The sequence below is a fragment of the Amblyraja radiata genome, chromosome 26, assembly GCF_010909765.2.
Source record: "Amblyraja radiata isolate CabotCenter1 chromosome 26, sAmbRad1.1.pri, whole genome shotgun sequence".
Lineage (NCBI taxonomy): Eukaryota > Metazoa > Chordata > Chondrichthyes > Rajiformes > Rajidae > Amblyraja > Amblyraja radiata.
In genome coordinates, this window is record NC_045981.1 from 17,304,540 (window position 1) to 17,326,023 (window position 21,484).

Below are 21,484 nucleotides of genomic sequence, written 5' to 3' on the forward strand. Positions count from 1 at the left end.
TAAAGAAATTCCTCCTTAATAATTCCTCGTTTTACATTTTAATTTTGTGTTAAGCTAAGTTTTATTAAAGAAATGGAAACACATAGTATTTTTATGTGATAAATTATCATAAGCATATGGAATACAAATTATCGAGTCATACAGCATGGAAACAGTCCCTTCGGCACTACATCCATATGGACCAAGATAGCCCATTATTGATGTGACCAAGCTAGTCCCATTTGCTGGAGTTCGGCCTATATCCCTCTGCACTTTCCTATCCATGTACCTGTCCAAGTGTATTTTAAATTCTGTTACAGTATCATGCTCAAGTACCGCTTCTGGCAGCTCATTCTATTTACCCACCACCCTCTGAGTGAAAAAGCTACTCCTCAGGTTCCTATTAAATGTTGCTCCACTCAAGGAACAATCTAATGCACTTTGCACAGCTTTAGCAATTTTTTTTTTCCTTCAGAAGAAAAATTGGTGAACTTATCTTACATACTTACAATCCAAATTCCATCAAATGGCACCTGATCATGAAACTCTTTAATGTTCTCGTACCACCATGCCTGAGTTTCTGGATTAGTAAAATCTGGGAAGGCTGTTGGTCCAGGCCAAACCTAAACAAAGTAATCACAGCACTATTCAAAGACACTTACAGAGGCCGGATGGAGTGGCAAATTAAAACCCAAACTAGATTGATAAAATGAGAGTCTGTGGTGTGGTTAGACTCCACAATATATGCAAATAGTTTCAAGTTCAGTTTGTCGTGAAAATGGTTTCAAAGCAACACATTTAGAAGTCAAAAGATGGCATGGGAAAAAATTATAAAAATCATGCTATGTTAATAAGATTCATTTGAAATTGCAACTGTGACAGAGTACACTTAATCAAACCTTTCAACAAAGAAATGCTTAATGATAATTTGAAGCCCGTAAAAATGAATAATTTTTCAGTCATTTCACTCCAAGTGGAAAAGATCTGCAGACTTTCTGTTTCTAAATCCTATTCAAAGGAACAGAGCACAAACTTGTTCTTTGTATTAAGTAGGTCTCTCAGCTATTTTCGTGCAACCCTGATGACATTTCACTGTATAATAAAAGATAAAAAATTTACGACGTGCATCTCCAACTCAGTAAAGCTTTATGCAAAGCTGTCAGTTCAACATCATATGCCTTAGTGATTATCCTAATGGGATACACATAAATGTGAAACAATAAAAGTCAATGGAACAATATATGTATCCACACTGGGACTGAACTTGTAGTGTTTAAAATTAATAGACTTTTAATAGAGTTGGCAAATGTTTAGATTGAGGTTCTGCTCTGAGAGGCATTTAACAAGCTTATTTGTAAGCCAGCAATTGATAATTTAAGAACCACTTATGGTATTCTTATGAAGAATATTTCTAGGATTTCTAATTTCTTCATGTGAGAGCTAGTTAAATGATGTTGTCAATATTACTTAACATTTGGTGAAATGAAAATGTAAAAATTAAATAAAAAGACAGGACAAACTTGTCTTTGCTACACGAACCTTGCCTATAAATGGTTCACCAGTTTCATTTGTGATAAAAACTCCTCTCTTTAGGCCTTCGTCATATGGTTTATAATTTCCTGCTCCCTGTGAACTGCTGATTCCTGGATCCTGCAGTAGAAAGCAAAAGAGCAGTTACGAGGAACCGTTAAGGAAAAAGAAATATAAGAATAATAAAAATTATACAGGTAACCATAAGGTGAAAAACGAGGCACATTGGCATATTATGAAATCAAAGGGCATAACATAAGATCATTAGGCAAGGGCAGGGTTGGCTAAAATATAGTTTCAGCCTTGGCTATCTTAGTTCATCAATAGAAAATAGCAATGTGCTGTACGATAGAATGTCTGGTGTCGACTGAATTGTATTCTTCCAAGAGATGATATCTTCAGCTAGAATGGATTTGATGGATATATAAGTATTGAATCAGAATCTAACAATGTGTGTGGGTGGGGGGGAGGGGCATGTGGGTGGGGGGGTTGTGTGGAGAGAGAGGGGTGTGTGGGGGCACGGGGGGAGTGGTCACGGGAGAGGGGTGTGTGGGCAGGGGGGGAGTGAGATTGGAGAAAAGATGGGGAAAGAGCCATGGGGGAGAGGGGGCATCACGAAGGAGGGGGGCGGAGCCAGCGAGGGGGACCAGAGGGGTAGTTGTTGGTATTTCTGGTGCGATGGGGACTTACAGCGGGTGCTGGTCGCTGGTCGTTCTCCTCCGCTGGGATCAGAGTCTCCGCTTTCCGTTTGGCGACATGAGCGACATCTCTGACTCTGGGCTGGGTCGGGTCTCCGCCACTGGGCTGCTGCTTGGGGCTGGGCTGCTGCTTGGGGCGGGGCTGGCTCTTTGGGCGGGCCTGCTGCTAGGGGAGGGGCTGCTTCTTGGGGCGGGGCTACTGCTTGGGGCTGGGCTGCTTCGGGTCCCTCTGAAACTCCGGTTGGAAACTTCCACCGACATACTCAGCTTTAGTAAAGACGCCATGGCGCAGGAAGGGGCGGACCGTCCCGGGGAATGACAGGGGAAGAGAGTAATTCGCGCGGCGCTGACTGGCAGGAGAAGAGATCGATCTGCGCATGCGCGTTTTTAAAGATTTTTAAACCTCGCTAACATTTACGACATTCAACCGACCTTAACAAAACTTGGTACACTCGCAGCATAGGAGAACAGTGAGTGAACTGGTGAAAAATCGTAGCGCTATCGCAAACCGTTTTTGCGCAAATAGAAAGACGGCCAACCCGGATGATAACAAGATCAGCGTTTTAGTTATGTACAAATTAATAAATAATTTCTGCCTTTTTCTTCTTACCACAATCATGACATATTTCAACCCCTTTTTGTGAAATTCATCCACCATCTGAGGATAATCTCCAAAGAACTGCAAGTTGTACGTGAAGTCTTTCTTATTGTCCATGTAATCAATATCATTCCACTGTACATCCTGAAGAAAGTAGAATGATTAATAAAGGAACAGTTACAGGAGTAACAGCTCGGCTGTTCCAATTTTTCTAATTAAAGTCCAAATCAAAGCAAAAGGTCAACTAAAATGCAGATGGATTCCCACGGAGTCTGAAGAAGGGTCCTGATCCTCCAACATTGTCCATTCTCTCTACAGATGATGCCTGACACACAGTTCCTACAACATTTTGTTTTTTGCTCAAGTCCCAGCATCTTAAATCTCTTTTGTCTCTGTGTTTCCATGGAACAGTACCACAGGTGTTGGAATAGTTCAATATATTCAAACAAATGGCTGTGTGTTATATTTTTGTGACTACGTATTTCAGGATTTTACAGACTAAATATAATTCAGTACAATGTAGACATAAGGAACTGTAGATACTGGCTTACAAAAGGATGTTGGTTTTCCCATCCTTTTCTGCTTTCCGCAGAGACTGCGCTCTCTCTAACTCCATGGTTTCCGTCTCTGCTGCTTTTGCACCCAAGGTGAGATTTTCCACATGACATCAAAGTTGTCCTCTCTTTAATAAACTTGGTTCCTCCCCTCCCCCCCCACCCCCACCCGCTGTTGAAGATGGATCCCTCACCCAGGTCTCCTCTGTATCTCGTAATTCGGCTCTTGCTCCCCCTCCTCCCAGACAGAACAAAGATAGAGTTCCTCTAGTACTTACCTTAATAATAATAATAATAAATTTTATTTATGGGCACCTTTCAAGAGTCTCAAGGACACCTTACAAAAATTTAGCAAGTAGAGGAAAAACATGTAAGGGGAATGAAATAAATAGTAGAGACATGACTAGTACACAAATTAAAGACAGAATTCAATTCAAAACACAATATGAGGCAATTCATGCACAGATGAAAAGGGAGGGGGACGTGGGGCTAAGGATAGGCAGAGGTGAAGAGATGGGTCTTGAGGCAGGACTGGAAGATGGTGAGGGACACGGAATTGTGGATCAGTTGGGGGAGGGAGTTCCAGAGCCTGGGAGCTGCCCTGGAGAAGGCTCTGTCCCCAAAACTGCGGAGGTTGGACTTGTGGATGGAGAGGAGACCGGCTGATGTGGATCTGAGGGACCGTGAGGGTTGGTAGGGGGAGAGGAGGTCAGTGAGATATGGGGGGGCCAGATGGTGGAGGGCTTTGTAGGTGAGGACCAGGATTTTGTAGGTGATCCGGTGGGAGATGGGAAGCCAGTGAAGTTGTTTGAGGACTGGAGTGATGTGATGCCAGGATTTGGTGTGGGTGATGAGTCGGGCGGCTGCGTTCTGGACCAGTTGGAGTCGGTTGATGTAGGTGGAGCTGATGCCAAGGAGAAGTGAGTTGCAATAGTCCAGTCGGGAGGAGATGAAGGCATGGATGAGTCTTTCAGCAGCGGGAGGTGTGAGAGAGGGTCTGAGTTTGGCGATGTTGCGGAGATGAAAGAAGGAGGTTTTAATGACATGGCGGATGTGAGGCTCAAGGGAGAGGGTGGAATCAAAGATCACGCCAAGGTTGCGGGCCTGGGGAGATGGAGAGACAGTGGTGCCGTCGATGGTGAGAGTGGGGTTATTGATTTTGCTGAGTGTGGATTTGGAGCCTATGAGGAGGAATTCTGTCTTATCGCTGTTGAGTTTGAGGAACTTATGTTGCATCCAGGTTTTTATAGCTGACAAACAGGAGTTGATATGGGAGAGGGGGAATTTGTGTGAGGATTTGGTGCCGAGGTAGATCTGGGTGTCATCGGCGTAACAGTGGAAGTCCAGGTTGAAGTGGCGGAGTATCTGACCTTGCACCCAACCCGCCTATGCATCCAACACATCAGTCTCTAACATTTCCAGCATCTTCAATGTGATCCAACACGTCACATCTTCCCATTCCCACCCATTTACACTTTCCGCAGAGACTACTACTTGCACAACTCCTTGGTTCACTCATCCTCACATTTAAATCAAACCCTCCACAAGTACTTTCCTCCTCAACTGCAGGAGATGTAACTCCTGTTCCTATACCTTCTCTTTCACATCCATCTAGGGACTCCAGCAGCCATTCCATGTGAGACAGAAGATCACGTGGACCTCCTCTAAATTCATCTATTGCATTTGGTGCTCCAGATGTGGCCTCCTTTACATCGGCGAGATCAAACAGACTAGGCAACCGTTTCGCCGAACCTGTGCTCAGCCTGCCAAGGCCTGTGGGATCTCCTGGTTACTAACCATTCCCTTCCCATTCCCATACTGATCCTTCTGCCATGGGCCTCCTCAACAGTTGGGATGAAGCCACACACAATCTGGAGGAACAGCACCTCATATTCCGCCTGGATAACTTTCAACCCAATGGTATGAACATTGAAGGTAGACACAAAATGCTGGAGTAACTCAGCGGGACAGGCAGCATCTCTGAAGAGAAGGAATGGGTGACGTTTCTGGTCGAGACCTTTCTTCAGAACATTATGAACATTGAATTCTCCAATTTTAGGTCACCAACCTACAAACACATGCCCTCTAGTTTTTGCCCCCTCTCTTTCCTGTGCCCCAACTGGATGCACTCCATATGCTCCCTTTTCCGTTCCACCTACATTCCTTCCTCTGACTTCACATTTAACAACTCTTTTCTCCTATCTAACTACCTTTTCTCTTTTCACCTCTGGCCTTTGTCCAATCATCTGCCAATCAAAACATCCCTCATCAGTATATACTTATCACTTCTCAGGCATGTTCCGACCCAGCCAACTTTCTCCCCTACTACTATCAGTCTGATGAAGGGTCCCTTTCCATGTCCTAAAGCAATGCTGCCTAACAATGTTCTATATTGATGCTGCTTAATCCACCGAGTTACTCCAACACTTTGTATCTTTTTGCAATCGAGCCATTTGCAGTGTATAGATTCATGATATGGTAAAAAAGTTTAGTGCAAGATGAAGTCAAAAATGTCCGATCCAGGGTAGTTTGAGGGTCACCAAAGAGGTAGATAGTAGTTCAGCTCAGCTCTCTGGTTGTGGTAGGATGATTCAGTTGCCTCATAACAGCTGGGAAGAAACTGTCGCTGAAGCCGGAGGTGTGCGTTTTCACAATTCTATACCTTTTACTGATGGGAGATGGGAGAAGAGGGAATGGCTAGGGTGCAACTCATCCTTGATTGTGCTGCTAGCCTTGTCGAGGCTGCGTGAGGTATAAATGGAGTCAATAGAAGGGAGATGGTTTGTGTGATGGTCTGGGCTGCGTCCACAATTCGCTGCAATTTCTTGTGGTCTTGGATGGAGCTGTTCCCAAACCAAGTTTGGTGCAGTTTATGTCATGTGTACTGAGGTACACATGACAAAGCTTTTTGTTGCATGCTAACCAGTTGTCATGCATCCTGATAAAATGCTTTCTATGGTGCATCTGCAGAAGTTGGTGAGAGTTGTAGGGGACATGCTGAACTTCCTAAGGCTTCTAAGGAAATAGAGGTGTTGGTGTGCTTTCTTGGTCGTTGCTTCAATATGGGTGGTCCAAGAGAAGTTGTAGGTGATATTGACTCCTAGGAATTTGAAGTTTTCAACCTCCAGAGGGTGTGGTGACCCATGTTCTGGATCAGCTGCAGTTTCCTATTAGCAATGTCCCGTGAATTACCATTAACTAGAAATTCAGTTGGACTGTCTCCGAGAATTGTGGATATGTGAATGGGAATAAGGCTGGGTACAGGGTCTTTTCAAATTTATAAAAAGCATGTCCGGATAATGATGGCATTCTCTCCACTTGCCTGAATAAATGCAGCTTCAACTATATCCAGAACAAAACAAAATTAGCAACCCATCCATCACTGATTATTCACTGCCTTACCATTTTGAACCACATGTTATGATATAGCAATGAAAATGCTCATTAACTCCTATATTTTAAAATAAAATATTGTTCGAACATATTTGCTTAGATTCAAGTGCATTAAGAGATTGTTACATTTTATTAAACCAAAATCACCTGAGGCATGTTGGCTCTGGCCATATTCTCCACAACCTGTCGGGTGACATTTGTGCTCTTGTAACCAAACCGACACAGATGGAATCCCAGGCTCCAGTATGGAGGCATTATTGGGTAGCCTATGCAGTTATAACAAATTACAGGAAGATACAACATTATACAGTGATAAAAAGCAAATAATTTGAATTTGTATAGTACCTCTCATAACATTCTTTACAAAATACTCAAGTCAAGTCTAGAGAGTTTATTGTCATGTGTCCCGGATGGGAAAATGAAATTCTTGCTTGTTTGCTTGCTTGCTGCAGCACAACAGAATATTGTAGGCATAAATACAGAACAGATCAGTGTGTCTATATACCATCTATATTACTAAAAGTCTGATCTTGACCACTTCCTGTTGTTCTGTATATTGATTTTAGAAAAACGCTGCCACTTACAGCTGTGATTTTTGGCCATCTTACTCAGTCCCCCTCCACTGCGCAGGACAAGAGGATTTTTCCCATCGATGAAAAATAAGAGAGTTATTAGTGTTTAAAAAATGTTGAGATTCTCTTTCCTGAAGACCACGCCCCTTCCGGAGGAACTATAAAACCCGGAGTGTTGAGTGCCTCAGTCAGTCTCTGCAAGATGCGGGAGCGAGAGGGTCACGTCTCTCAGTCTGAGCTGTGAATAACACTGAACACATGTTTACTAAACTGTTAGTGGTTTTACTGACCTGTCAGTGCCCTTAATGGTTTGAAAATATAGTTTGGAAATGCTAAAGCTGTGTTGCCTTAGGTTTGGAAATGCTAAAGCTGTTGCCTAATTAAAGTTGCCTTGCCTAATTAAAGTTGCCTTGCCCGATTAAAGTTGCCTTGCCCAATTAAAGTTGCCTTGCCCAATTAAAGTTGCCTTGCCCAATTAAAGTTGCCTTGCCCAATTAAAGTTGCCTTGCCTAATTAAAGTTGCCTTGCCTTCTATATAATTAATAATCTAATCTTGACCACTTCCTGTTTGCGCTTTATATTGGTTTTAGAAAAAACGCTACCACGTACGACTGTGATTTTTGGCCATCTTACTCAGAGTCCCCCTCCGCTCATCAGGTGCCGAGGATTTCTCCCATCGATGAAAAATAAAAGTTATTAGTGTTTTAAAAATGTTGAGATTCTCGCTCCTCTCAATCACACCAGGAAGACCACGCCCCTTCTGGTGGGAGGTGGGAGGGACTATAAAACCCAGAAGTAGCTCAGTCTCTGCAAGATGGAGGAGGGAGAGGTCACGACTCGCTGTCTTTAGTGGCCTTGCACCCTGCTTGAAATGGTATGAAACTGCACTTGAATTTGGTGGCCTTGCACCCTGCTTGATGGGATAAGAAACTGCACTTGAATTTGGTGGCCTTGCACCCTGCTTGAAATGGAATTTCAAGGAATAGCCATGAGTCAACTGCCAGCCCACCAGCGTGAGTGAGTGAGCTGCCAGCACAACAGGCTTGAGTGACTGAGCCGCCAGCCCAAGAATCCATTCGGCCCACAATGTCCATAATAACCCTCTGGAAACCAGCCCCTTCAACCCACAACACCCATACTAGCGCTCCAGAAAGCCCCCCCCCCCCCCCCCCCCCAATATTGGAATTGGTGGAGAGGTGAAATATTGCGTTGGGGGATCGGCTTAGTCTATACCAAGATCGGCTTAGTCTATACACATAAATAAACAGATAATGTCCAATAGGCTGTTATAGTTCAGAGTTTGTTTGAAGTTGTGTTTAATAGTCTGATGGCTGTGAGGAAGAGGCTGTTCCTGAACCTGGATGTTGCAGATTTCAGGCTCCTGTACCTTCTACCTGACGGCAGCGGAAAGATGAGTGTGTGGCCAAGAAGGTGTGTGTCCTTGATGATGTTGGCAGCCTTTTTGAGGCAGTGACTGTGATAGACCCCCTCGATGGTAGGGAGGTCAGAGCCGGTGATGGCCTGGGCAGTGTTTACAACTTTTTGCAGCCTTTTCCGTTCCTGGACGCTCAAGATGTCATCCCAAGCCACGAAGCAACCGGTCAGCATGCTCGAGAGAGAGTCCTCCTTGACATACCGACTCTCCGTAATATTCTCTGGAAGTAGAGGTGCTGATGTCCTTTCTTTATAATTGCATCAGTGTGCTGGAACCAGGAGAGATCTTCGGAAATATGCACGTCCAGGAATTTGAAGTTCCTGACCCTTTCCACCATCGACCCATTGATATATAAATGGGATTGTGGGTCCCTATCCTACCCCTTCCAAAATTCACAATCAGTTCCTTGGTTTTGCTGGTGTTGAGAGCCAGGTTATTGTGCTGGCACCATTTGGTCAATCGGTCGATCTCACTTCTATACTCTGACTCGTCCCCATCAGTGATAATTCCTACAACAGTGGTGTCACCGGCGTACTTGATGATGGAGTTGCACTATGTCCAGCTACGCAGTCATGAGTTTAGATTGAGTAAAGCAGGAGGCTGAGCAGGCAGCCTTGAGGTGCTCCCGTGCTGATTGTTATCGAGGATGACACATTTCCACCAATACGACCAGTCTGTGGGCTTTGAATATTATCAATTCAAAAAAGGAAAAATAGCATTTTCCATTCATCCAATATAATCAAGGGACATGGAATCAGCCCAGGAAAGTGGTGCAGAGGCCATATTTTGAAAGGCAAAGCCAGATGGCCTACTCTTGTTACTATTTCTAACGTTCTTATGTTCACACTACCGAGATCAAAGTATGTTTGTTGGAAGTGTGGTAACGACATGTATTGTGCTATTCTAGGCCATTTAAATCTAGTTCTATGCAGACATTGGTTCCAGAAGACAGTAAAGAAATGTAATATAAATGTCATATATGTGTAGTTCCGATTGGAAATATAATGCCACCATAAAATTGCAACACTCTTTTTATTAATTTGTTGAGTTAATGTGGAGATGTAGAAGGTGAAGAGGAAGATGTTGGTTGGCAAAGCTGATTCTGGTGTGCATTAAATATTAAGTGAACCATTTGGAATAATGTTTTCTTTTGCAATTTATTAAATTCTCTCCTGCTTCATAAATGTACATTTTTATTCAGTTTTCTTAAACTGAATTTAAAATTGAAAGGAGTAATACACACAATCCTAGATTGTTTTCAATCCTTCTCAATTATTTGTTAATAATATTAACATAAATGCATAACAATCAGATGATTAAAGATTACTCAGCTGTAATTTAATTCTAAATGTACAACATACATCACAGTGATAGCTTCAATCTTACCGATAATATCCATGTATTGCCTGATCACCGTTTTTGGATTTGGACCCAAGAACACATAAAAATCAAAGATTCCTCCAATGGCCCTCCAGGTAAGAGCAGGAGATGGCTGAAGTAATACATCTGGATAAAATAAAATTGCATGGGTTCTCTAGTACAGTATTAACTTAATAATCATTACCACAAGGAGAAATATAAATAAGATTATTTATGATTAGTGATCCGTGGAAAAATGCACCTCATGGATGTGAAAAGGGTATCAAGGAAGTTTGTGTGAATGATTCCAGGAATGAAGGAGTTCTTTGGGGGGAATGATTAGACTGTGATTGGTTTTGTTTGGAGCAAAGAAGATCAGTTGAAATGTGAGCAAAATGTTCAAAATTCTTAAATTTATGATGGAATAAATCAGAAAATAGTTGCAAGAAGGATAACAAAACGATACCTAGTTTAAAAAAAAAAATAGAGGAGTGGAAACATAATTACTCTGAACTTTCTAAAAGGAATTGAAGAAATAGAAATGAGTAATGCAAGTGACAGCAGGGATATGGGAATAATTGAATATTTCTTTCAATGAGCTGGCACAATGACAATGGGCCAAATAGCCTCATGTTGAGCAATGGGATTCTATTAATATAACATTTGAAGAAAAGTCAAAAGAAACAGCATGCAACACATTACTTTGGTAAAGGATGAAAGAGAGAGACAGCTTTGAATGTTTTGCAAAAGCTCATACAATTATATATTTTTTAATTCAGTATTTGATTTATATATTGAGTATTTATTGCAAAAAAAGTGTCTTCAAGGAAGTGTAAAAGATCAAAAACAAATTAAACTGCAGCATGCAGCATGACAAAAATGCTTAACCTGCATTGCGGTTCAGCGGAAAAAGATAGTTTAGTATTAAACAGGGACTCGTTTAGGAACTTGGCGGGTCACGCTGTGTCTATGGAGGCTGGTGAGACGGTTACTGTTTCAGGTTGAGAAGGTGCATAAGGATCTGAATTTTGCTCCAAATTCCAGCATCTACAGTCTCTGTCAGGTTTGAAACAGAGTTTAATTTGCATGTACAAGTTGAATAATTTCTTACCTTGGGCATTACTGTTTAACAGGAAAACACCATGAGCTGACCCATCCCCTTCCATCACCAAATAAAAAGGGTGTGAGCCATATAAATTGGATTTTTTCTGTAAAAAACAATGCAGCATTGGTGATAGCACACAGAAAAAAAATATCACCTGGATTCATAAATTTTCTGAAAATCTTTGCATGGGACATTACGACGCAGCCATACAAGTCATTGGTGAGACCACATGTGGTGTACTGTGTGCAGTTCTAGTCATTCAAGATTTAAGAGAGTTTATTGTCATGTGGCCTAGGTAGGACAATGAAATTCTTGCTTTGCTTCAGCACAACAGAATATAGGAGGCATAAATAAATACAGAACAGATCAAAGTGACCATATACCATTGAATATATATAAACACACATAAATAAGCAGATAAAGTGCAATGGGCTATTAATGTTCAGAGTTTTGTTTGAGTTGAGTTTAATAGCCTGATGGCTGTGGGGATGTAGCTATTCCTGAACGTGGATGTTGCAGATTTCAGACTCCCGTACCTTCTACCTGAAGGCAGCGGGGAGATGAGTGTGTGGCCAGGATGGTGTGGATCCTTGATGATGCTGTCAGCCTTTTTGAGGCAGCGACTGCGATAGATCCCCTCGATGGTAGGGAGGTCAGAGCCAATGATGGACTGGGCAGTGTTTACAGTCGCTGCCCAGTCCAATTTGGGAGACACAACAGACTGCAGATGCTACAATCTAGGGGGAACATCCTTCCTTCAGCTACTAGATGTTTGGTATGTATTACTGAGGTCACTTGTCATTCGTCTGAAACGGAAGCAAACAGTACTTACATGAGGTGCTTGATCTCGATTCCAGAGGGTTACTCGAGTCCAATTGACATTCAGGATTAGATTTGTCATGTGCTCGCCCAGCCCTGAAATGTATTGTGAGGCCAGGGAAGTAGAGATCTGCAGAAATTGATCAGCATAAAACAATGGCCCCACTGTGGTATTCAGCCTGGAAAATAAAAGTAATAGCACATGCTACTTCTTGTCTCTTAAAAATACTAGAGGAACTCATTAAAATATTAGATCATGATTTATTTGTTAATTATTTTTCCAATGTTGTCTACTGCAATATAGCAAATTTAACCTGCAGAAAACTGCAGTGTATATAGAGTTATGTTACAATAGCATTGAATCATAGCTAATGCACCAGACTCTTTGTTAAATTTAGTTTTATATCTTTGAGGCCATGCATATTATTAGAAGTGGATCACACAATTACTACAGACATCCAGCTGGACATTTATGTCTGCATTAATTTTGAATCGGCATTATCCCTTACTTCCATGGCCTGCTGACATGATCCCACTCTCACACTGCCACTGTTGGGATTCCACTTCTAATGCTGCTGCTCCCACTCTGTTGCTGACAGAAAAACACTCGGAGAGCATAGTGGTGTAGCTTGAAGAGCCGATGTCACACGGCACCAGAGAACTAGGTTCAATTCTGGTCTCAGATGCTGTCTGGGATGAGTTTGTGCATTCTCCTTTTGACCTCCAGCACAAGCTGGAGGAACTTAGGGTCGAAGGATCTGTTTCCATACTATGTGACTCATTGATTTCCCTCTTTGATGCCTATAAAACCAACCTGTCATATACCATGAATTCAAGTTCATAATTTCAGTTCAGTTACTCCCAAGAATCTGATTTCATAAAGTTAAGAATGAAACATCAGAATGGTCATAAAACTGGTTAACATATATGCATTTTTGCAAAAAGGAAGTTCGCCTCTCACCTCTACTCACTGAAGTGGCTCAGCAATGGCATTCAGCAGATATGACGTCAGTTATTGCAAGTAATAGAAATAAACATCTGGATACACCCTACACACCGATACAACATCCTGCTGTCAATGCTCAAATCCTGTGCGTCCTAACCACTCACAGTGCTATTCTTGTGGAGCTTTACAATTGTCCATATTGAGCTAACAAAATAGAAAATTGCGCGCATAATAGCCCACTTACAATCATTAACGTGATGGAAGGACTCATCAACAAAGCTAAAATATTGTATTAAATTACTGGGAAAGGTTCACCAATGCTTTCAGCTACAAATGTTAATGTAGATAGGGAACAACACTAGTTCAGTGGGAAAGAACTGCAGATGCTGGTTTAAATCGAAGGTAGACACTAAATGCTGGAGTAACTCAGCGGGACAGACAGCATCTCTGGAGAGAAGGAATGGATGACGCTTCAGGTCGAGACCCTTCTTCAGACTGATGTCAGTCCGTCACTCCCCTGGCATCAGTCTGAAGAAGGGTCTCGACCCGAAACGTCACCCATTCCTTCTCTCCAGAGATGCTGTCTGTCCGCTGAGTTACTCCAGCATTTTGTGTCTACCTTCTAGTTCAGTAGGGTCAGGTTACATGTATATTTGTGTGGACCTTTGTTCTCACTTTCACGCCACCAAACTTCTGAAGTATAAATTGTACGTGAAGAAGAACATAGAAAGCAATGCCAAGTATAATTACTTACAATACAAGACCATTTGACTTTCTTTGTACAATAATACCAAAAGGTCTGGAGGTAAAATTAACAGTGTAGAGTTGAGTTGAAGCTTTTTCAGTAACAACAGGAACATCAATAGGAACTTCATACCGCTTGTTCTCTGGATCCTTGAGCTGAGAAAGCACAAAGGTTTCGTAAAGAGAAAAAAAAAACATACATAAACCTTATAAACAATAAAGCCGATTATTGACCTTTACTGGCGATGTTATTAATTCTGATTGATTTGTTAGTTTGTACCAAATCATTTTGGTTCAACTCCAAATATATATTATGCAATTAAATGAATCTTGGAAATAGCAAATGCATTTGAACACTGAAAATTCATTGTGTTGTAACAATTACGCTGACATGCTCAGAAGACACAAGAGACTGTAGCAGAGAGGAATAGCTGGAATCTAGAGCAAAAAAATAAACTGCTGCAGGAACTCAGGCAACATTCATGAAGGGAACTGGACAGACGCCGTTTTGGGTTAGGGCCCTTCTTCAATCTATTGAGGTGCTTGGAACTTTGGTGTTGCTGGACTGACATTTGCATGTTATTCCAATTAATACTCCAATATTCTTTTAATTCACTTTTTTCCTTAGACATTAGACAGTACAGTAGAAGAAGTGCAGAAACTAAGGTTCTGGTATGTTAGAGGGAGCAAGTGATTTAATAATAATAATAATAATAATAATAACTTTATTTATAAAGCACTTTAAACAACCGCAGTTGCCACAAAGTGCTGTACATGAGAACTCATGGACAAAATGTTATTACAAACCATTAAAAACCGTAAAACGAAGGACTAAAAAACAGTAAAAATTAAAAGACATTAAAAGCACTAAGAACAGGAGCAATGTCTCAGCCAGTGTCGAAAGCCAGTGAGCCTGATGCTGAACCTTCAGCATGTACAAACAGATAACAGAACATTAGTTTTAATGTAATACCAGAATTAGAGAGCCTATCTCCAAATTGAGACAGATAATCTGCGACAGTGCAGATATTTAAAGAAAGGGGAGACTAATACACAAGACTTATCCTGAGCACTCTCAGACACCTAATGTTGCAGAGTCAGAAACCAATTAGTCAACTCATCATTGGAAGCTTTATAAATAGTTTGAAAAATACAGGTCGAGTTTGAACATTCTATTATACCATTATATATGGTGATCCATTTATACAATAGACAATCTCTTGTAACTGAAATAAATGACTGCAACACCAATCAGCCAATAGCTTGCACGATAGTGTCTTGGTGGTAAATCTCTGGAGTTCAGTTTTGAAATTTGCTGCCCATTTTCAAACATTTGTCCCTGATTTAGATTAGTAGGGGGTTATGGGGAGAAGGCAGGAGAATGGGGTTGATAGGGAAAGATAGATCAGCCATGACTGATTGGCGGAGTAGACATGATGGGTCAAGTGGCCCAATCAGCTTCTATAATGTATGAACTTATGACTTTGGTCCGGGGAGGGGGTGGATGCTGGGGAACACCTTGACAAATGAGACAATTAGGAATTGTGTACTGATATCGTCCTACTGATGAACACTATCTGGATAAATTGTTAAGAGGGAAAAGAAACCACAAAAGGAAATCCCATCATCCTTTTAACTAAAAATTCTAATTTCTAGTGCTTAAAAGATAATAAAACTTAAACTTGTTTTTCTTCCATTGTTTATATTCCTATTGAAGGATGACAGATGTTAAAAATAAGCATCATAGTTATTGTATTTATGCAATTGCAAAGAAAGGAAATGATACAGCATACTGACACCTACAGTAATTTGGAGTGATAAAAATTATTCCTTTGTGAAAAATAATGTTGCCAATTATTCAAAGCTCTTTACATTGTCATTTGTTTGAATGGATCTTTGCTATGTTTATACGCACTAACAAACTGTGTTGTTGTTTTGTATTGTTAAGGATGGTTAATTTAATCTCGGACTTTGTGCAAAGTGAATGTGAAAGTTAGGCACATAGAAGCTATAGGTAGCTTTGTAACTCCTACTTACAATATAATTGAAACAACTATACTTGATATTAACAAAGAGCCCTCAATTTAAAATCAAGAAAACCTATATTAATATTTATCTTTGTCACTGAAAAGTGGATGGGAAAGTGGGATAACAGAACTTGTGTGAATGGGTGGATGGTCGGCATGGATTCAGTGGGCAGAAGTTTAATTAACGTCAAACCACCTCCAAAATTCAAATATAACTATTTACATCAATGGGCGATTTAAAGAGATACTTAATGTGTATATCAGTTCCCTTAATACTTTGACAGGCTCTGCCCATCTGCATGACCTCATGAAGATGATCCTTACCAATCGAGATTACTTACAGTGAAATGAAGTCTTTCTGATGTCTCGTACATTATGTTCAACTGAAGTGTCCTTATGTCATTTGGGAACAACGTCCTCTCTTTGCGGCTTAACGTAGCTGTATAGCCTGATTTGGTTGGTGAAATGTTTTCCATGTTGTAAGAAGGATAATTTGATGGCAAGAAACAAAGGGGGGCAGTCTTATTGACAGCACTGACCACTGGAATCCAGCAGCAACCGCGGGCTTGACATTCCTTCTCATTCATCAGTTTATTAAAAGCACAATCCAACCTACTATTAGGATCGATATCACAATGTGAGCCATTGTGATTACCCTTATTGAATGGTGAATTCTTCTGTTTTTCTGCAGCTTTAGTGTCATTTTTATAATCTGGAGATTGCCACAAGAGGTATAGCTTAATTTTGCCCAAATAAGTGGTTTGATGGATTTTCAGAGACTCCAGCTGAGAATAATTGTGGTAAGTTATCAAACCAAAAAGAATGAAAATAAAGAAAACGGCCCCAAATTTAAGAGCAGTAATAGTTGGCATTCTTGATTTAGCCAGAGATAAAAGTCCAATAAGTTCCATTCATGAAACAAGAGCGCATATCTTTGATTGACAAACTGGTAGAAATCAGATGGTTGAAGGCCTTGAATTTAGAGTTTTATGCAAATACCTAAATGAGACAGAGAAAACAGTGTGAAAATAATTCTCATTCTCCACAATTACCACTTTTTGCTGATAATAAATCATTATGCTAACAAAAAATTGCCCAAGAAAAAAATATTTAATAATTTTGTTTTGTTTTGTTAAATTGCTCAAATGTTGTGCAGCACATCAGATGCTCAAAAACAGAATTAAATCTGCAAAAATTCAGTTTCAAACTTTTCCTGACAAAATGCATAATAAATCGAGCATGGAGTAATTATTTTGACAACTCTAGGCTTGCTCCCTTGCACTGTATACTCATGAAATACCTGCATTGTTGTTCTGCCTTCCCATATTTGACTTTGCTGTTTCAAGCCCCCTCTTCACTATTCTAATTACTTTTTAAGTCCCGTCCTTCCACTTTCTGTACTTCTGTTGACCCTCCCCCACTTGTTTTCTGCACAAGCCATTGTTGGCCTTTCCTTTCACCAATACATGAATATATCAGTCCTCTCACTGTTGCATGATTGCATCTTTATCTCTTCCAAGTCTTCTGTTCCCAGACTTCTGCCAGGTTCTGATTATCACATTGAAATCTGCCTTCCCCAAAGAACTTTAATTTCTTGTCTATCCTAGCCCTTTCCCATAACCTTATAACCTGCATGTTGTGTTATTTAATATATTTCTAAGCCATACGATGCAGATATAGCGAATGGAATTATTTTCAGGGGGGACCTTATTGTTATGCATTATTAGAAATAATCAGATTCAAATTTATATCTGTGGTAGACTTTAGTTTCTTAAAATATTAATATTAATTCAAAATAAGCAAGAAGCCAATGCATGTGTATGGTAACAAGTAAAAAGCCAGTTTGTGTGAAAATATGGTTCTTGCTTCCAGATTAGTAACTTTAACTTGTGCAGGTCATCCACTAAGCCACATGCTGAGATTGTCTTGCAAAATCAACTTCTTGTCTCATTATTCTTGCCTATTGTACGTCCTCAAAAGTCATCATATTAGCGAATATACTCCAAATAAAACCGTTCAGGAAAAGTAGGGCAGAAACAACAGTTATAAAGTTTATTTCCCTGACAACAGAAACAAAGTGTTCAAAGATCCAAAAACATGGTGCCAGAGGATCTCAGTGCATCATACTGCATCTGTAGGTGCAAGTGGACAGACGTTTCAGGTGGAGACCCTTTTTCAGATTGAACATCTAAGATGATCTAAATGATAGTTAATCAACCTGCAGTGTGGTGCCAAAAGTTAAGGGGTTATTCTGCTTTGATGTGTAGTATCTTTGTACAGCAGATCTCAGTTTCCCCAAAAGAACCACGAACACAGAAGTAAGAACAGCTTATGGGCCTGTTTGCCATTCAATTAAAAGTTGGTTGATCTTTTATCTCCTGTTACTTATCTGCATTTACTCCATATTCCTTGTTTCCCTTAACACCCATAATATCATTCTGTCTTGAATATCCTCAGCCTCCACTGCCCCCTTTGGAGAAAGCTCCAAAGATTCGTATTCGGTATCGAACAACTCGAAATCTTTGCAGAACAAAACGCAAAATTAAAGTGCTTACCCTTTCATGATTCAAGAGTGAGAGTAATTGATTAGGGGACAAGGCAGAGAGAGATATATATATATATATATATATATATATATAGAGAGAGAGAGAGTCCCGACACGATGGTCTGAGTGGCCTCCTACTGTTCTCACAGGAGTCCCTTCGCCTAGCTGACTTCGCCAGAAGGTGCTAGAAACACTCGGCCCATCGGGCGATCCCTGTGACTGAGCCTTCTCCCCTGACTAACTTCTCCCCTGAATGTTCCTGGGCGGGCGGAGACTTCGATAGACTCTGACGGCGGGGAACAGGATGGGGATCCCAGCGGGGCAGAGACTTGGAGAGACTCTGACGGCGGGGAACAGAATAGGGATCCCAGTAGGGCGTAGGCCGCTTCCTGGTCGGTAACCAGGGAGCGAGCGGCCCCGCCGCCGGGCGCCGCCATACAGGGCGAGGGGGTGTCTAGTGCCCGTCGGCCTCCTCCAGCTGCAACCCTGAGCCCACGGAAACCCATCCCCCCCTCGCTGGAAAGTGGCACAGTCCCGCACGGAGGCGGCGGGTTGTTGGCGGCGTCTCCGAGCGACCAGGAACATGGCGGACGGGGAGAAGTGTGGAAAGGAACTGCAGATGTCGGTTTACGCCGAAGATAGACATAAAAAGCAAAGATACTGGAGCCGGGTTAACTCAGCGGGTCATGCAGCATCTCTGGAGAAAATGAATAGGTGACGTTTCGGGTCGAGACCCATCTTCAGACGAGGAGAGGTAGAAACAAGGAACTCCAGATGCTGGTTTAGAACATAGAACATAGAAATTAGGTGCAGGAGTAGACCATTCGGCCCTTCGAGCCTGCACCGCCATTCAATATGATCATGGCTGATCATCCAACTCAGTATCCCGTACCTGCCTTCTCTCCATACCCTCTGATCCCCTTAGCCACAAGGGCCACATCTAACTCCCTCTTAAATATAGCCAATGAACTGGCCTCGACTACCCTCTGTGGCAGAGAGTTCCAGAGATTCACCACTCTCTGTGTGAAAAAAAGTTATTCTCATCTCGGTTTTAAAGGATTTCCCCCTTATCCTTAAGCTGTGACCCCTTGTCCTGGACTTCCCCAACATCGGGAGCAATCTTCCTGCATCTAGCCTGTCCAACCCCTTAAGAATTTTATAAGTTTCTATAAGATCCCCTCTCAATCTCCTAAATTCTAGAGAGTATAAACAAAGTCTATCCAGTCTTTCTTCATAAGACAGTCCTGACATCCCAGGAATCAGTCTGGTGAACCTTCTCTGCACTCCCTCTAGGACAATAATGTCCTTCCTCAGATTTGGTTTACAAAAAAAAAAAAAGACACATAGTGCTGGAGTAACTCAGCGGGTCCAGCAGCATCTCTGAAGAACATAGATATGTGACGTTTCAGGTCGGGACATTTCTTCAGATCTCTAGATTCCCTCTCCCCTGACTCTCAGTCTGAAGAAGGGTCTCGACTCGAAACTCCTTTCCCCAGAGATGCTGCCTGACCTGATGAGTTACTCCAGTTTTTTGTGTCTGTCTTTCTTCAGACCTACTGTGCTGGGTGGGGGAGAGGCGAAGAAAGATGGAAGAGAGGAGGGCAGGATAAAGCATGGCAGGTGATAAGTTTTGAATTAAGACGAGGAGGGCTTTTTGATAGGCAGTCGTAGGACAAAAGACAGAGATGATAAGACAGAAGGTGAGACAAAAAGATTGAAGATACAAAAGGACACAAAGTACTCAGCAGCTCAGGCAGTATGTCTAGAGAACATGGATAGGTAATTTTTGGGGGTTTTCGACAGGCATGTGGTTGGAACAAACGGCAGATCGTGAAGCTGGAGGAAGGAATATGCGTGGAAGGGAAGGGAGAGGGGAACAATAGGTGCGCGTCCTGATGGGGCACAGTGGAGAGTCGGTGGAGGTGATTTAGGGGGGGAAGGAAGGAGAGGAGGAGGGTTGTGTAGTTACGTAAAATTGGAGAATTCAATGTCCATATTTTTGGGCTGTAAGTTACCCAAGAGAAATATGAGGTGCTGTTCAGCCAGTTTACATGTGGCCTCACTCTGTCAATGGTGGAGGCCCAAGACAGAAAGGTCAGTGTGGGAATGGGAAAAAGAGTTATGGGCTTGTCCCACTTACGCGTCTTTTTCGGCGACTGCCGGCACCTGTCATAGGTCGCAGGTCGCCTAAAATGTTAACATGTTGAAAATCCAGTGGCGACCAGAAAGACGCTACGACTGTTTGGGCGACTGAGGAGACTACTCACAATCATACAGGCGACACCCTGGTGACATTGAAAAATTTCGGCGACCTGCAACGACCTAGGACAGGTGCCGGCAGTCACCGAAAAAGTCGCGTAAGTTGGACAGGCCCATTAAAATGGTTCTCCACTGGGAGATCGCGTAGGCCTTGGCGTACCGAGCACGTGTGCGGCGAAACGGTCGCCAAGTCTAATGTTGCTGTCAATGGTGCACCGGAGGACATGTCGGGAACACAGGTTGCAGTAGATGAAGTTAGAGAAAGTGAACGTGAACCTCAGTTTTATCTGGAAAGACTGCTGAGGTCCCTGGGTGGAGGTAAGGGAAAACATATAGGGACATGTGTAAGATCTCTTGCGGTTGGAAGGACAACTATCTTGGGACTAGGTGGTTATGTAATATTGTGCTATTGGAGTGGCCAATACTTGGTGGAATTACTTTACAGTAGAGAGCATACTGACTGGTTGCATCATGGCCTGGTTCAGCAACTCAAATGCCCTGGAACGAAGAAAATTGCAAAATGCAGTGAACACTGCCCAGTCCATCACAGACACTGACCTCCCCACCATCAAAGGGATCTACAAGGATCGCTGCCTTAAAAAGGCAGCCAGCATCACCAGAGACCTACACCACCCTGGCCAAGTTCTCATTTCACTCCTGCCATCGGGAGGAAGGTATAAACATAGAAACATAGAAAATAGGTGCAGGAGTAGGCCATTCGGCCCTTCGAGCCTGCACCGCCATTCAATATGACCATGGCTGATCATCCAACTCAGTATCCTGTACCTGCCTTCTCTCGTATAGGAGCCTGAAAACTGTGACGTCAAGGTTCAGGAGCAGCTTCTTCCCTGCAACCATCAGACTATTAAACTATACAAACTCCAAATAGGCTCCGAACTATATTAAACAAAATTGGGAGAA

At 42.1% G+C, this 21,484-nt stretch overlaps 1 protein-coding gene across 1 annotated transcript in view; it reads right to left on the reverse strand.

The window, feature by feature from the left end:
* The window catches only part of gaa (alpha glucosidase), a 31,281-nt gene extending 12,539 nt beyond the window's left edge, over nt 1-18,742 (reverse strand). The window contains exons 1-10 of the mRNA XM_033044345.1: nt 18,315-18,742; nt 16,101-16,758; nt 13,743-13,888; nt 12,056-12,221; nt 11,230-11,326; nt 10,146-10,265; nt 6,900-7,018; nt 2,818-2,949; nt 1,519-1,629; nt 489-602 (exon numbers count right to left, since the gene is read on the reverse strand). Of these exons, the coding sequence (XP_032900236.1) occupies nt 489-602; nt 1,519-1,629; nt 2,818-2,949; nt 6,900-7,018; nt 10,146-10,265; nt 11,230-11,326; nt 12,056-12,221; nt 13,743-13,888; nt 16,101-16,670 (1,575 nt within the window). The 5' untranslated portion in view covers nt 16,671-16,758; nt 18,315-18,742. The remainder of the gene's footprint in view (nt 1-488; nt 603-1,518; nt 1,630-2,817; nt 2,950-6,899; nt 7,019-10,145; nt 10,266-11,229; nt 11,327-12,055; nt 12,222-13,742; nt 13,889-16,100; nt 16,759-18,314) is intronic.
* Between the last annotated feature and the right edge of the window lie 2,742 nt (nt 18,743-21,484).